The 17,349-nt window shown below is 38.5% G+C and overlaps 2 protein-coding genes across 2 annotated transcripts; one reads left to right on the top strand and one right to left on the bottom strand.

Annotated features, from left to right (window-relative positions):
• Positions 1-1,021: 1,021 nt before the first annotated feature.
• LOC125220295 (uncharacterized) lies at positions 1,022-5,112 on the bottom strand. Its single transcript, XM_089065167.1, has 2 exons — positions 3,964-5,112; positions 1,022-3,922 (listed from the first exon to the last, which is right to left on the bottom strand). Exons 1-2 carry the CDS (start codon positions 5,110-5,112, stop codon positions 1,022-1,024), a joined length of 4,050 nt encoding a protein of 1,349 aa, XP_088921293.1.
• Positions 5,113-10,341: 5,229 nt separating this feature from the next.
• On the top strand, positions 10,342-15,830 carry LOC125221065 (rac-like GTP-binding protein RHO1). The gene is made up of 7 exons (XM_089065540.1): positions 10,342-10,686; positions 11,119-11,206; positions 11,322-11,431; positions 11,566-11,629; positions 12,524-12,588; positions 15,294-15,359; positions 15,445-15,830. Exons 1-7 carry the CDS (start codon positions 10,588-10,590, stop codon positions 15,544-15,546), a joined length of 594 nt encoding a protein of 197 aa, XP_088921666.1. The 5' UTR covers positions 10,342-10,587; the 3' UTR covers positions 15,547-15,830.
• The last annotated feature ends 1,519 nt before the right edge of the window (positions 15,831-17,349 follow it).

Genomic DNA, 17,349 nt, shown 5'->3' on the forward strand with positions numbered 1-17,349 from the left:
AACGGCATAATCGCCCGGTCGGGCGTTTTTCACATGCCAAAATGCCCGGCCCGGGCGTTTTCCCTGTCCCCGGGCGATTTTCACAAGCGAAACGCCCGGTCGGGCGTTTTTCCCGAAGCTCCCGGCCTTCTCTGCGCGACTTCCGTAAAACCACCATAACTCCCTCATTCGGACTCCGATTGGGATGTGCAAGATACCCACGCGAAGCTGTTTCCAAGACGAAGACAATGGTGGTAGTTTCATAGCTTTCGGATGTCATCTCAATAGGAAGATTTCCAGTTGAATCCAACTGGTCGGCCCTCGTTCTTCAGCACGATCCTCAACTTTGGCTCATCCGTCCTCCTAGGCTCCTCCCGCTTGGACTTTTGAATGAAAGTTGCGAGTCCATCCCGAAGCCGCCTCGTCATGGCTCTCGTCATGGGTCCAACACGTGAGGTCGTATCATCCTCCCCTTCTTGGAAAGGATTTGTCCTCAAATCCGAACTCCCTACAACATCAAACGGACTCAAATCAGTGACGTTGAACGTGCAACTAACATTATACTCACCGGGCAAGTCGATCACGTAGGCGTTGTCGTTGACGCGTTCCAGCACAAGAAAAGGCCCATCTCCTCTAGGGGCTAGCTTGCCCTTGGTCTTGTCGGGGAAACGAATCTTCCTAAGATGTACCCACACCCAATCGCCGGGTTCAAAAACCACCTTCTTGCGTCCCTTGTTCACGTGGCGGGCTACTTGCTCTCCCCTCTCTTGGATCCTCTCTTGCACTTGAGTATGCATCTCCTTCACGAACTTAGCCTTTTCCTCTCCCCCTACATCAAGCATAATTGACAAAGGCAAATCCACCGCGGACAAATCCAACGGGGTGAGGGGGTTAAATCCATATACAACTTCAAATGGAGACAATTTAGTAGTGGAATGAAAAGTCCTATTGTATGCAAATTCGGCAATAGGTAGACACTCCTCCCAAGACATATTATTCTCAAATACTAGAGCACGAAGGAGGGTTCCTAAGGACCTATTCACTACTTCCGTTTGTCATCCCTATCACTCACAATTGTTTTTGGAATCCCATGCAATTTGACCACCTCCTTAAAAAAAAAGTTTGCAATGAATTTAGCATCATTCGTCTTCCTACATGGAATGAAATGAGCCATCTTGGAGAACCTATCTACCACTACCAAAATGTTATCATTCTTCCGAGAAGACATGGGTAGGCCTAACACGAAATCCATGGAAATGTCCACCCAAGGTTGTGTAGGTATAGGTAAAGGAGTATAAAGCCCAAAGTTACTAGACTTAGACTTGGCTTGCCTACACTCTATGCATTGACCACAAAATTTCTCAACATGTTTCTTCATACAAGGCCAAGAGAAATGTTCACTCAAAATGTCAAAAGTTTTTGACACCCCAAAGTGCCCCATCAAGCCTCCCAAATGGGATTCCTTAATCAACAAGTCACGAAGAGAACAATTAGGAATGCAAAGCTTATTCTCTTTATACAAGTAACCATCCATCCTATAATATTTATCAAAAGATCCTTTTTCACATGCTTCAAAAATAGTGGCAAATTCGTGATCATGTCTATATAAGTCCTTAATGAACTCAAAGCCAACATACTTTGAAGCACACACAACAAGCACTTGTTTTCTCACATGCATCACATGATTATCAATCAAGACATCATCACTTGAAAGAGCATGAGGCTTCCTAGAAAGGGCATCGGCAACAACATTTTCCTTCCCCTTCTTATATTTGATCACATAAGGGAAAGTTTCTAGAAAAGCACTCCACTTAGCATGTCTTTTATCAAGTTTATGTTGTCCCCCTAGGAACTTAATGGATTCATGGTCGGTGTGTATTACAAACTCCCTATGCATGAGGTAATGTTGCCAATTCTCTAAACACCTCACTATAGCATACAACTCCTTGTCATATGTGGGGTAGTTTAATTGGGCTTGGCCAAGCTTTTCGGAAAAATAGGCTATGGGCTTCCCCTCTTGCATGAGCACTCCTCCTACCCCCACTCCACTAGCATCACACTCTAGCTCAAAAGTCTTGTCAAAATTGGGAACGGCTAACAAAGGAGCATGAGTAAGGTCATTTTTTAAGGTGTTAAAAGCTCTTTCTTGCTCCTCTCCCCACTTAAACTCCACATTCTTTTTCACAAGGTGATTAAGGGGAGATGCCTTAGTAGAAAAGTCCCTCACAAACCTCCTATAGAAGCTTGCAAGACCATGGAAAGATCGAACTTCACTCACACTCTTGGGTGTAGGCCACTCCCTAATCGCCTTCACTTTCTCCTCATCTACTTTCACACCATCCCTCCCCACAACGAATCCAAGAAAAACAACCTCATCAACACAAAAAGTGCATTTGGATAACTTGGCATATAAGGCATGCATTCTCAACACTTCAAGCACATCCCTAAGATGATTAGCATGCTCTTCTACACTCTTACTATAAATCAAGATATCATCAAAATACACCACCACAAATTTTCCAATGAAAGGACGAAGCACATGATTCATCAAACGCATGAAAGTGGAAGGAGCATTAGTCAATCCAAAAGGCATAACAAGCCATTCATATAAGCCAAATTTGGTTTTAAAAGCGGTTTTCCATTCATCCCCTTCTTTCATGCGAATTTGGTGGTACCCACTTGCTAAATCAATTTTGGAGAAACAATGAGAGCCACATAGATCCTCAAGCATATCATCTAACCTAGGTATAGGGTGCCTATACTTAATGGTGATCTTATTGATGGCTCTACAATCCACGCACATTCTCCAAGTTCCATCCTTCTTAGGTACCAAAATAACGGGGACGGCACAAGGTGAGAGAGATTCTCGAATCAAACCTTTGGCAAGGAGTCCCTCGACTTGCCTTTGAAGTTCTTGAGTCTCCTTTGGGTTTGCTTTATATGCCGCCCGGTTGGGAAGAGAGGATCCCGGTACAAAATCAATTTGGTGCTCAATCCCTCTCACGGGTGGGAGCTTGGTTGGAAGCTCATCCGGGAAGACATCCTTGAAACCTTGCAAAACACTTTCAATCAACAAAGGACAAGGATTAGTGTTAGTATTTAAACATAAATCGTTCCGGACCATGAGGAGAATGGTTGAACGGCTTTTTAGTGCCCACCCAAGGTCGGGAGTCCTAGCTAACAAGCAACCTTTTCCCTCCCTTGCTTGTGGTTTTTCTTGTTTAGGTACTTTATTTTTACTCTCACCACCCCCACTCTCACTTGGCTTTTTTAGCTCACCCTCACTCACAAGCCTTTTCTCTCTATCCCTTTCCCTTTCCCTTTGTAGATGTTGGTGTGCCTCAAACACATCCTTAGGTAAGAGGGGCTTCAACCTAACCTTCAAACCATTCACCATGTAGAAATATTCATTGGTGAAACCATTCTTATACACCCTCCTATCAAACTCCCAAGGCCTTCCCAACAACACATGACAAGCCGTCATTGGAATGATATCACACATCACCTCATCCTCAAAGACACCATTCTTCAAAGGGACGAGACATTGATCCTTCACTTTTAGCTCCCCGGACTCCCCTAGCCATTGAAGCTTGTAAGGATTGGGGTGTTTGTCAACCTTCAACCCCAACTTGGCCACCAATTGTTCACTCACCACATTAGCACAACTACCTCTATCAATAATCACCAAACAAGTTTTAGAGTATACCTTGCAATTCATATGGAAGATGTTGCACCTTTGTTCTTTATGCTCCTCAAGATCGGGTTGTACATTGAGCATCCTTAGCATCACTAAGGATTTTGACCCCTCATCCTCTTCTTCTCCACTAGAATATGACATTCGTGGCTCTACACTCGCCTCCTTGTCTTCTACCACCACGTTTTCCTCATCCTCACTATGCACGCTACCATCTTGCCCAATAACCATGACTCTTTGGTTGGGGCACTCACGAGCATAGTGACCCCCTTACACTTGAAGCATTGTACCTTGCTACTCTCCGTTGAGGAAGGGCTCTTGGTAACTTGTGGACTTGAGCTTGGAGATCCCTTGTATGGTGCTTTGCCTTGAGTAATAGGTGAGCTCTCCATCTTTTTGGAAGGGGTACTCCACTTGTTTCCTCCCATCCCGGTTTGACTAGAAGCCACTCTTGCCTTGCTAAGAGCCACCTCTTTACCTTGCCTCTCAAAAGTCTCGGCAAAACTTAGTACTTCCCCCAATGTGATTCCCCTCAAAGCCTCAATTTGGACTTTATGCTTCAAGGACGGGTTGAGACCATGGATGAAACGGTCTTGAGTGGTTTCCTCCGATTCATTTACTCCAATCTTGTTCATCAAAGCAAGAAGTTCATAGTAGTAATCCATCACACTCATGGATCCTTGCCTTAGGTCTTGAAGCTCCCCACGAAGCTTGAGATAATAGGACCTCGGTACAAAGGACTCCTTCATGATTCGGCACAACTCATCCCATGATCGCACCTCTCCCATCCTAGCTATCCTCCTCTTTCTCAACACATCATTCCACCAAGTGTTAGCATTACCCCTAAATTCGGCCAAAGCAATCTTCACCTTATCTCCCTCGGAATAGTTGTGGAGGGAAAAGATTTTCTCCACTTGAGATTCCCACTCCAAGTAGGCTTCAGGATCGAACTTTCCATGGAATTCGGGAAGGTTGTGTTTCAAGGTCTTGGACGGATCATCAAACCTTGGTCGGGGCTCCTCCTCATAATACCTATCCCTCCTAAATCTATCCCCATAAGGCTCCATCCCTCCATATTGATTTCCTCCTCCATAGCGACCATACCCCCCATTTCCTCCTCCCCCTCGCCTATTGACTCCATTTTCCCCCCCAAACCATCCATTCTCCAAATTGTTAACCCTATCCCGAACATTCCCTCCTTGCCACCCCTCATACTCCTCCTCTTCAACATTTTCCTCCGGGACCTCATTAGGCACAAAATTGCCCATAGGAGTGGGAGGCCTCGTCCCCCGCTCTCCCTTCCAAGTGTTAAACTCCTCAAATAAAGTGTTTTGGGCGGCAAGCATGCGGGCTTCGGATTCTTTTGATTGAGCAATGGATTCTTTTGCTCGCACATCCATTTGGATCCATGTAATGAAATACTCGTGATATGGATCCATGTATTTTGTGATCCATTTCCCAAGAATTTACCCAATTTGTAGGTGATTGATCTAGGTATTTTTGTGAAGTAGATTTTCTATTGTATCAATAATGGCAACCCAACAAGAAATTAGGAAACATAGATGATCAAAACAAGGAACAACATTGGATAGAGTGGAAATTGAGATACATAGTCATTGATGAGGCAAGCTATAACACTTACAACATACTAACATGCATCCATGGCTAGATCTTCAAGGGAATCCACAAACCTTGAAGCATACCTCTACTTGATCCATACTTCACTAAGAATTGATGAACCAAGCAACCTAATTCTAGGAATTGGATAGGAAAACCTCTTCAAGAGGAACAAATCTCTCAAGCATATAATTCAGCAAAAACCTAAGGAAATGGAATAACATCAAGAGGTATTTATAGTATGGGTCCAAAAATAGAAAGTTGGCCCACAAAATCTAAAAAAACGGCATAATCGCCCGGTCGGGCGTTTTTCACATGCCAAAATGCCCGGCCCGGGCGTTTTCCCTGTCCCCGGGCGATTTTCACAAGCGAAACGCCCGGTCGGGCGTTTTTCCCGAAGCTCCCGGCCTTCTCTGCGCGACTTCCGTAAAACCACCATAACTCCCTCATTCGGACTCCGATTGGGATGTGCAAGATACCCACGCGAAGCTGTTTCCAAGACGAAGACAATGGTGGTAGTTTCATAGCTTTCGGATGTCATCTCAATAGGAAGATTTCCAGTTGAATCCAACTGGTCGGCCCTCGTTCTTCAGCACGATCCTCAACTTTGGCTCATCCGTCCTCCTAGGCTCCTCCCGCTTGGACTTTTGAATGAAAGTTGCGAGTCCATCCCGAAGCTGCCTCGTCATGGCTCTCGTCATGGGTCCAACACGTGAGGTCGTATCAACTCGGCTTCTATGATATCAATTGACTTGGTCTTTGTGCGAATTCTCAAGTTCCAGCCCTTTTCTTTCCCCCGCTTCTTTAATCCCTCCCATTAGTCGCGGTTTACCCGCTTTCGCTATCCTTAGCAAAATGCGGTCGTGACACCTGTAACCCCCTTGCCCTTCCTCTTCCCACTTCCGCCCGAACAACTCCCCTTCCCCCAGTATCACTCCCCTTTCCCCGCCTCCCTCCCGCAGGTTCCCTCCCAGTGGGCTTCAGAGTATGTTCCCTCATTGGAGAAAGACATAACTCCTCTAGCGAGAAAGTGTCTTCGCTGGTGTTCAGAGTGCTGATACCCTCGGATTTTGCACTGTTTTAAGGCCATTATTTGGTTCGTTTTTAATATCAAAGCCGCATTACATGTCCATTATTTGCATATTTTATATATTTTTTGACGTGTTTTGTGAGAAATGTGCATATTTGAACCGAAAAAGGGAGTCAAAACGCAAAGCCTGAAAATCTGGAGTTCAGACGGCGACCGACGACCGCCGCAACCTGTTCAGCGACGGCATGCGCCCGGCGGCCATTAACATACAACGGCCCGCCTCGAAAATCTGTGCTAGAAAAGGACGTGTGGCGGCCCGCCGCCAAAGAGGTAGAGTCTCTTGACCATCGTATGGCAACCGCCGGAAGATGTGCGGTGGCCCGTGATGCGCTCGGATTTTGTATTGTTTTAAGGCCTTTATTTGGTCTTTTTTTAATGTCTAAATCGCAATTCATGTGCATATTTTGCATATTTTATCTATTTTGGTATTTTTGACATGTTTTGTGAGATTTGTGCATATTTGAGCTAAAAAGACAGGAAAAAGTCGAAGTTGGAAATCTGGAGCGAGCATGTCGTCCAGCGGTCCGCTGTAACATGCGCAGCGACCGGTGGAGCCTAGCGATCGCTACACCTATAAAGTTGTGCTGAAAATCAGAAGACGCCCAGCGACCACTGGGGAATGCGCAGCGACTGCTCGAGAAGCTCCCGAAGCTACTAGAATAATTTGCAGCGACCGCTACAACATCATGCAGCGACCGTTACCCAAAAGGGCAGAAGCTACGGACAACGAGCAGCGACCGCTGGCCAAGATGCAGCTAGACCTGCCCAAGATGAACCGGCGGTTTCGGTTCGGATCCGGCGGTTCCGGTTTTGGGAAATATGGAACCGGAACCGAACCGTGAGGCTGTTTCACGGTTTCGGTTTCGGTTTCGGTTCGGAACCGCCGGTTTTCGGACGGTTCGTAGCGGTTTAGGTTTGGTTTCGCGGTTTCACGGTTTTTTCCGTCAATTTTTTTCTGCCATATAGTTTGAAATTATAAAATAAATTGGAACAAGGAAATGGATAGTTTAAATTGAGAGATTGAATTGAGAAATTCTTGTTAACACTAAAATGAGGTGAGTGTAAGTAAGGATAGAGAGAAATATTTAATATAGATAAAAATAGAGAGAAATGAGATCCAATTTGAATTTAAAATCAACATTTAAGAATAAATAAATAAATAAAAATAAAAGAAATGGTGTTTTGTGCAATCAATTTTGAATAGTGCAACCATCGCCCACCGTCAACCAATCAATTTTGAAGACTCAACTAATCAATTTTGAAGACTACAACATTAACCAATGTTAATTTATTATACTTTATTTAAAGTAATCAATTCTTCTAAGTTTATTAAAAATTGTTGAATAAATATTTATTAATAATTATCCATACTCCATAGATTCCATACGTAAAAAAATATGTTAATTAATAAAATCGAAAATAGTATTATAAAGTTATTACCATAAACCATACAACAAAGACTCCATCTTGTAATTTAGTTATTTTTATTTTATTATCTTTTACCTTATGTTTTTCAAATTACCATCCAATTTTACCAAATAGTATTATAAAGTTATTTTTGCTACAAAATTTTGTCCCACATTATTGTTTCTACGGATATTACCAAATCTAAAAATGAAAGTTATTTATATAAGAGTATAAAACTCATAAACCGGATCATTCAGCAATGTTTTATTTAATGGAGTATAGTTTTAATATAAGGATTAACTATGTTTAAATTTATCATTGCGTTGGCGGTTCGGAACCATGAAACTGCCGGTTCGAAACCGTCCGGAACCGGCGGTTCGGTCGCGGTTTCGGTTCGAAAAATTTGGAACCTGAACCGAACCACGGTTCTAAAATTCATGGTTTCGGTTTAGCATATTTTTCGCAGTTTCGGTTTGGAACCGTAACCACCGGTTACGGTTTCGGTTTTAACCGCCGGTTCAGTAAACCTTGGGCAGCTCTAGATGCAGCGGGCCCTCTGCAAAAACTTAGTGCACTAGTTGACCTATTTTCTCTCCAGATTTTACCAAATTTAGCCACCTTTTACCTTATTCAACTAGGATTCGATTTTTCCCCTATAAATACCCCCTCAAACCTCTTCATTATTATCATCTTTTTGCCTCATAATTCTAGAGCATAAAATTGAGAGAGTTCTTCATTGTGCAAGAGGTTGGAGACGGAATCAAGAGAAGATCAAGGCTACAAGGATTCTACCTTTGGGTTATGTTGCTTTTAGTTCTTATGTTCATTCTGTTTTCCCTTCATTCTATGTTTTTAGCTTATTCTACCACGTGTAACTAAACTCATAGGATTCTAGGGATGTGCTAATAACAACTTGGGTTATACAATTCCTTTTTTCTATTTAATATCCATTTTGTTTTTACTCCGTTTCTTTCTTAAGTTGTTTCGTAACACTTCATGTTTGAGTGACACATTCGATGAAGATTTAATATATCTTGCTACATAATCGTGAGAAGAGGTTGGCGAGTTAGATCCACTTAATAGACACTACAATTAGCTTCCCTTCAAACGGCACTGTTAGTTGAGAGTGAGGACTTTTTAAGGGTCTTAGGAGCTTTTAGGAGTTACGAATCTAGGATTGACAACCCTAGTTTTAGTAATCTATGCTTGTACCGCATGGGCATAACTAGTGTGACTCGTTCTATCGAAGTATAAACTGTGCTAGGGTATTGTAGTTGGAACTTGTATAACCATAACTGTGAACACACATCCCTGGAATTCTCTTATCTCCCATTACTTTATCTCTATTTTTTGTTGCACTTAGTTGTTTACCGCTTTCGGTACTTTTGTTTTCTAAAACGTTTTCAAAAATCCTTGGTTTACCAAATAGTAAAAGAAGCTTAGTAGAAGGTAGTCAGTCTGTGATATTATTCCCCGTGTTCGACACCCGGTACTAACCTTGAGTTTTACTAGATCTAACCTGTATACTTGCAGATATTTTTAGTGCTAATAAAAAGTGCATCAACCACAAGTAGCCTTTGGTGGAATCCGACTAATTTTGTTTGACCGGGTTTACGGATTAAGGCCGAAAGTATCCCAAGGTCATAACAGCTCCGCGTGCCAACTGCGCTATGACCTGTTGGTATACTATTTTTTAAAGTTATGAATATGACTAAAATTTGACCAAATTTCATTAAAAAAAAAAAATTGACCATTTACCCTGTAAATTTCATTTATTTGATCCGAGTGAGCCACTGCATATCTCAAGAATATCTAAATTGCAACTCTAATGTCTTGCAAAAAAATTAGATAGGTATAATTAGGGGTGAGCATTCGGGTTTCAGATCGGTTTTTTGCCTAAATTGAACCAAAACCGAATTAAGTTCAAAACACAAACCGAACCAAACCTGAAAAATCGAAAACCGAACTAAACTGAAAAAACTAAAATTATATGAAATAACCGAAAAACTGGAATTATATATATATGTATAATATTTTTTTATATTATATATAGAAAAATATAATATATATTTTAAAAAATAAATTTTTTTTGAATTTTTGGGTTCGTTTCGGGCGAAATAAAAAAACGAAAAACCGAATCATATTTTGAAATATAAAATTGATAGAATATATATAATAACATAATATATAGAATATATTAAAAGAATATATATTATATATAATATATAATACAGGGGAGTGTTCAAACTATAATATAGTATATTAAATTGAGATTATATTTCAAACTATAATTCGGTTTTTCAGTTTTTCGTTTTTGTACTTCGCCCAAACTGAACCGAATCGCATTGAAAAATCTAAACTTTGTATTTTTAAAACCGAACCAAAAAACCAAACTGAATTTAAAATCTCAGTTTGATTCGATTCGGATATTCTATTTTCGGTTTTTTTCTCACACCCGGGTATAATGGTGAAAAGCCTAACCTTATTTTAACTTTGATAGTTTAAAAAATTTGAAAAATGAAGTTAAAATGTGGAAATTAGTGATTATTGAGCGAGAAAAACGGTGGGGGAGAAGAGAGCGGTTCAATTGCAGCTATATGCGTGAAGACCACTATTATCAATTAACCATATTATTCTTGTTTCTCTCTCTAGATTTTGATTCCGTACATGGTTAGGGTTCGAATTCATTGATAATCTAGCTTTGAACAATGGGAAGAAACCGTTTCTGCACTTTCAACGTCTGTATTGAGCATTTCTGGTAATCAGAGAGAGAGAGAGACAGATAGCAGAGATAGTTAGAATGAGCGCTTCCAGATTCATCAAGTGTGTGACGGTGGGCGATGGTGCGGTTGGAAAGACATGTCTCTTGATTTCCTATACCAGCAACACCTTCCCCACGGTCTAACATTTTTATTCATTTTTTGTTATAATTATGAACTAGGATTAGGTTAATTGATTTGAATTTCTGGCTTTATTAGTCACTAAATTATGCACACAGTCAGTTACTGGTCTTGTGGGGATTCCAAAAAATACCAACATTTTGATGTATCAATTTCAACTTTTTGCTTCATGATTGTGAGAATCATATTGCCAGTTTTGATAGGTGATTTTTGCTCTAAGAGGAATTTCCTATTCTTGCTTTTCTAATCATAACTTTCTCTTTTCTTTTCTGATTTATTCCTATGTTATTTCATCTTATTTTTGCCTTGATAATCCTGAAAGCAGATTGCTCGTGTTGATTTGGATGTTATATGATGCTACACTTAATTCTCTGAAATGTGATCCATTATTCCATCATATATATTTTAACAATTTTTTTTATACGCAACAGGATTATGTGCCTACTGTGTTTGATAATTTCAGTGCCAATGTTGTCGTTAATGGAGCCACTGTTAACCTAGGCCTGTGGGATACTGCTGGTAACTAATAGCAATATGCCGAAGAGAATTACTCCTACGCTTGTACGGATAAACTTATTTCTGTTTCTTATTATGGTTCTAACATATGAGCGATGGTTATTGTTCTGTGAAACAGGGCAGGAGGACTACAACAGATTACGGCCTTTGAGTTATCGTGGAGCTGATGTTTTCATTCTGGCATTTTCTCTTATCAGCAAGGCTAGCTATGAAAATGTTTCCAAGAAGGTGAGGATTTGATTCACTTTACAGTGTGTTATTTCATCTTTACCTTTTTTCATGTTTTCTACTTTTTTTTGGCACCAAATTGTTTTGTTAATTGTCCTTTTCTTTTTTTGGGCTCTGGTGCATTTCTAATTCAGTGGATTCCCGAATTGAAGCATTACGCTCCTGGTGTCCCTATAGTTCTTGTTGGCACAAAACTTGGTGAGATACCAAATTCATAAGTACATGTACCAGTTAGTTTCCTTGTTAAAGATGCTCCTGGTGATATTAGGTTTATTGATATGGGAAAATTACGATTAAAGCCTGAAAAATATGTTTGTGTCAGCTTCATGTTCTCTGCCACTACCCTAATTCTTCTGTCCCAAACACTTAGCTATCACCTGGAATAATATACATGAACCAAGAGTGAGAGACTCTTATGTTTAGTATGTATGACCACGAACATCCATTTTGTAATCATTATTCTTGTTATGTAGGATAAAAAGTATTTAAGTGAATGTTTGCCCATATTTTAGCTGATGATACTTCTGATAAGCTTAATACGTTGATAATAATGTCTAGGTGACATCAACATCCTTTCTTGCTTCTAGAAGCTGTGATGTGATAGTCTTAAGAGTTCAACTTAGTTTGGTCACCTCCTGGACTTTATTCATTAAAATCGTTGTCTTCTTCAAAAGACTTTCTCCGCATGTTGCAAGTTAAATGTCAAATGTAAACATGATTGGGAGTCAGGGGGTCTTTTGTAACTGTATTAATCTTGCTGACCTTGTTTGTTGCGACAGCGACTGTATGATTCTTGTGCTTATATCTTTTTAATGCATATGTTTTTGGTCAGTATGAGTTCATATGAAGGAAAAAAAAGTTCATAGGAAGAAGTCTTCATGAACAGCTACTTTTGCAGCATTTTGTATTTTAACAACCACTTGTTGAAAATTTGTTCATGATTAATCTTGAATTTCAAGGATGGAAAATCAAGATGTGTGTTTACTATATAATCTTTTGTATTCGTATTTTTGTTTTATAAGTTAAAATTGGCATTAATACATTGTATGAAGGGTTTATATCTTGTCTGATAGTAACTTGTGGTGGTTTCAGATCTTCGGGATGATAAGGAGTTCTTTGAAAATCATCCAGGCTCTGTACCAATCACCAATGTACAGGTGAAAGTCTGTGGCCTTGGTTATATCAGCCTTATATATATATATATATATATATATATATATATAGGGTTTTGATCTATGAAGACCAGATTTAAATACAGAAATGCAGAACACGGTCATACGTAAGACATTTTTAGGTCATAGTTAGTTTATTTTTAAAATGATCTTAACATGACATAAATCCAAATCTTATAATATGACCTAAAACTACTTAATTATGACCTTCCGTGTTTTGGGTTAATTATTGACCATTAGATCATCTAATCCTAGGGCCAAGATTTGGGCTGCATTTCTGGATTTAAACACATACTTGTTTTGATCATCTATATATATATATAGGGGTGCACTATGATGCCACCATAGATAGGATAACACCATACCACCAATATAGTCCGTTAGATCTCGTCTATGGACGCCTAGGATTAAGTTTCGTGAAAAAACACGGGTTTGCAGTCTACTGTATTAGATATTGCAGTCTACTGCATTAGATATTGCAGTCGTGGTAAACTGCAATATTGTTGTGGTAAGACTGCAATATTCAATGAACAACACAACAGTCTGGTAACGTAAAATTAGAAATATTCTATTTTACCCCTCCGTGTTTTTACACGTGGCAGCATGACAAGCACACGATTTTCAGATCCAATGGCCTAAAATGGTGGTATGGTGTTACAATAAAGAGGGTTGTCATCTTATTACATCCCTATATATATATATATATATATATATATAATCACAACACTCTTAATATGACTGCAATATTATATATGCTAGACTGCAATAGTATAAACGCTAGACAACAATCTACAACAATCTATAGATTGCAGTCTAGCGTATTGGATATTGCAGGCCGCGACACCTTGCAGTCTAGAGTATTGGATATTGCAGTCTAGAGTATTGGATGCGAGTATTGGATGATGCAGTCCGCGTAAATTTGCCCTTGTGAATTTTTTATGATTGCCACGTGGCAGATGATTATTCGTCCACGTGTATATATGATTGGCTAGGAATGGTAGTATGATGTTACTTTAAGATGGGTTGTCATTTTAACAAATCCCTTATATATATATAGGGATGTACTAAGATGACAACTCTCTTTATTGTAACACCATACCACCATTTTAGACCATTGGATCTGAAAATCGTGTGTTTGTCATGCTGCCACGTGTAAAAACACGGAGGGGTAAAATAGGAAATTTCTAATTTTACGTTACCAGATTGCAGTATTGTTCATTGAATATTGCAGTCTTACCACAACAATGTTGCAGATTACCACGACTGTAATATCTAATACAGTAGATTGCAAACCCGTGTTTTTTCACGAAACTAAATCCTAGGCGTCCATAAATGAGATCTAACGGACTATATTGGTGGTATGGTGTTATCCTATCTATGGTGGCACCATAGTGCACCCATATATATATATATGGTCATATTCTAATGCTTATAGCACACTAATCTAAAATCAAGACCAAATCTCCACCCTTAGATTTTAAAATGAGTGGATGAGATTAAATCTACGAATCTCAATAAATAGTAGACAAAATATCAACAAAAGGGTAATATCGTCATTATGTTATCATATGATAATTTTCGTGAATGTTTTTTTATATCAACATAATGTATTACAAATATTAACAATGTGACATAAGAATATCAATACTACTACAAGAAAATATCAACACATATTTATTGAGATTTTTACATGGTTTTATTGAGATTTTTTGATGTATTTGTTGATAAAAATCTGGTTATCAACATTTACGAAAACTAAAATAAAAAATATCAAATTTCATCATCCGAACGTCGTCGGAACATATGCAATTGAGATCTCGTTGGAATCCTTATAAAATTATCTTTAATTTGATATATTTTTTGCGAAAAAATAATTTAAATCGAGAGAGTTACGTAAATTTAAAGTTTTAAGATGATTTTAATGAGAGGGAATTGATATTAATACCCTCTAATTTTATTTATTAATTTTCTTAATTAAAAATATAATCCATGTGGCATTATTTCAACCACTAGATCTTCTAATTTAATGGCTAAGATTTAGTCTTAGTTTGAAAATTAGCAATTGATCACTCTCATATATATATATATATATAGGGGAGCACTAGGGTGCCCCCTTATTTAGAGTCACAACGTACATCCAATCTGGTGCTGCCATGTGGCACAAAACATGCAATATTTTATACACAAAAATGCAATCTAGTTGTACATGCATTTTCGCAGATTGCATTTTTGTTGTATGTAAATTGCATTTTATAGTGTTGAGTTTTGCATTTTCACATAAATTGCATTTTTTATTGTTAAGTTTTGCATTTTCATATATAAAAATGCAATCCGTCTATATATAAAATGCAATTTAAACAGTCAATATCTAAAATGCAAAACTTAACAATAAAAAATGCAATCTGCATATAACAAAAATGCAATCTGCCGAAATTCATTTATAGCTTCTACAAATGCGTATTGCATTTTTCTGTATACAATATTGCATTTTTCGTGCCATGTGGCAGCACGTGGTTGGATGTACATTGTAACTTTAAAATTAGTTGTTATACTAGTATACCCCATATATATATATATATATATATATATATATATATATATATATATATATTTCTAGCATTTGTTGCTGGTTTTTGTGATGGCGAGGCTCTATTCCTATAGATTTTATTCTTGTTACTCTAAACTTACAGGGAGAGGAGCTGAGGAAATTGATTGCATCTCCATCTTATGTTGAATGTAGTTCAAAAACACAAGAGGTATGAGTTGCCTACTTTTTATTAAAACCACTTTCACTCAAGACACAAAAGTGAATTTGTTTTGTAATATACCTTTTCAAAACAGAATGTGAAAGCAGTTTTTGATGCTGCGATTAAAGTTGTTCTCCAGCCACCCAAGCAAAAGAAAAAGAAGGGAAAGGCTCAAAAAGCCTGTTCGATATTGTGATCAGCTTAAGGTGAAGATATACGTTCCATGCCATCTACATCCTTTTTTTTCTCTTCCTTTTGCGTAAGAAGTAGGAAATCGCCTTGTATTCGTGTGCCCAAAGTACTACTGATCTATGTGAAAGTGCATGTGGCTTCAATCTGCATTGTGCTTTTGGTTTTTGAATTGCTAGGTCGCACTTTTAGGCCACTTCATTGTGCCCTGCCTGTTTTCCTTCGTTTTTGTTTATGTATCGATCAGACATAAAACTATGATGTTCGCTAGTATGAAGGCTTCTTTAATCCTTTCTTCTACTTAATTTCTCTTCTGTAACTCAAAGAAGGGGTTGGCAACACAATTTATTTTCAAGGAAAATAATTCAACTAAAGTAGTGGAGGATTGCGTTATTCAAATAAAAAAAACAATTTACTTTTAAGTTTGTGACAGTTATTTTTTAACAATATGAAGAACTTCGTATGGATTGAATTGTTGTCATTAGTATTTGAGTGTCTTATTATGTGAAGAATTATTTTATACTCTCTATCTCCTAAAAATAGAAACTTTAGAAATGACACAGATTTTAATACAAAATTGGTAAAGTAAGAGAAAGATAGAAAGAAAATTGTGTTAGTAGAAAATGGGTATCATCTAGGGGTGGTGAAACGGGTTACCCGCGGATACCTGTACCCGATTTCAGCCAAATTTGATGTTCCAATACCCGTCCCGCGACATATTAGCCAACCTAAAATAGGTGCTTCTATATGTGATATTGTGAGGTTTCCAAGTTTGAGTATATTGTGTTTGACCCTTCAATCAAAAGTGCTTCAAACCAAAATTTGGGTTCGTAAAACAACTAAGATTGTTGAAGCTCGCATATCTTTTTCCGACTCTCTACTATTATTAATATTTGATTATTGTGAGAGAAAAAGAAAAACTATACCATCATGTATAAAAAAAAATTTCCTCTTCTAATAATAATAGACAACAATGTTCTCCAATTTACAGTATTAATTTTGGTAGCTTTACGTATATTTATTGGTGTGAGTCTGACAACAATATTTTAAAATAAAATATTGAAAGATGCGTATATAGCTATTAACGGGATTAATGGGTATATCCGTGCCGATATCGTGTATACCCCTACCAACAAAACTCTAAGACAGACTACTCAATCTCGCCTTGTTTCCTGTTGTCGTCAGGTAGTGGGTTCCCAATACTCGGGATGGGAATTACCAGTTAGTTGTTACCCACTGCTCATTTTGCCACCCATAGTCCTATCTAATTAGAGAAAATGAAATTTCCTTAAATAAAAAGTTTCTATTTTTAGGGGATGGATTAAAAAGAAAAGGGTTTCTATTTTTAGGAGACAAGGGGAGTAGTATATTTTTGACATTAGGAAAGACGAGCCTCAATAAAATGAATGGAATGAGAATAGTTTAAACTTCAAGTGTGTAATTTATTGTTGAACTACAATAAACTATGGATGGTTTAAACCCGTGGAGCCAGTGGAGGGAAGAAGAAGCTCTCTGGTGGCGCCATTGCGGGAATTGCAATTGGATCTGTTCTAGGGCTGCTTCTCTTGCTGTTATTTATCCTGTGTAGGAAGCAGAGCGGGGAAAATTCATGGTCAGTCGACGTGGCGGCATTTAAGAAGCAAGAAAGCAACTCCTCCACCGCCCCGTAGAAGCCCCTCACTGTGCCGTGCTCATCGTTTTCGGCACTGATTTGAGAGTGATGTGGAGTGAATTTGAGAGTAAGCATAATTTTAACACGTCAATACACATAGCAACCACGTCAACTGGAAAAACCATAAATGGGAATAGT

This window comes from Salvia hispanica, chromosome 2, assembly GCF_029641045.1.
Source record: "Salvia hispanica isolate PSC_SH4W2 chromosome 2, Shi_PSC_v1, whole genome shotgun sequence".
Taxonomy (NCBI): domain Eukaryota; kingdom Viridiplantae; phylum Streptophyta; class Magnoliopsida; order Lamiales; family Lamiaceae; genus Salvia; species Salvia hispanica.

What these genes read in the sequence shown, in the direction of transcription:
- LOC125220295 (XM_089065167.1), bottom strand. Translation starts at nt 5,112, where the DNA reads ATGGATCCATATCACGAGTATTTCATTACATGGATCCAAATGGATGTG. An exon ending in CCTCAACGGAGAGTAGCAAG is followed by an intron (nt 3,923 to 3,963) that starts GTACAATGCTTC and finishes TATGCTCGTGAG; the next exon opens with TGCCCCAACCAAAGAGTCAT.
- LOC125221065 (XM_089065540.1), top strand. Translation starts at nt 10,588, where the DNA reads ATGAGCGCTTCCAGATTCATCAAGTGTGTGACGGTGGGCGATGGTGCG. An exon ending in CCAGCAACACCTTCCCCACG is followed by an intron (nt 10,687 to 11,118) that starts GTCTAACATTTT and finishes TATACGCAACAG; the next exon opens with GATTATGTGCCTACTGTGTT. An exon ending in TACCAATCACCAATGTACAG is followed by an intron (nt 12,589 to 15,293) that starts GTGAAAGTCTGT and finishes CTAAACTTACAG; the next exon opens with GGAGAGGAGCTGAGGAAATT.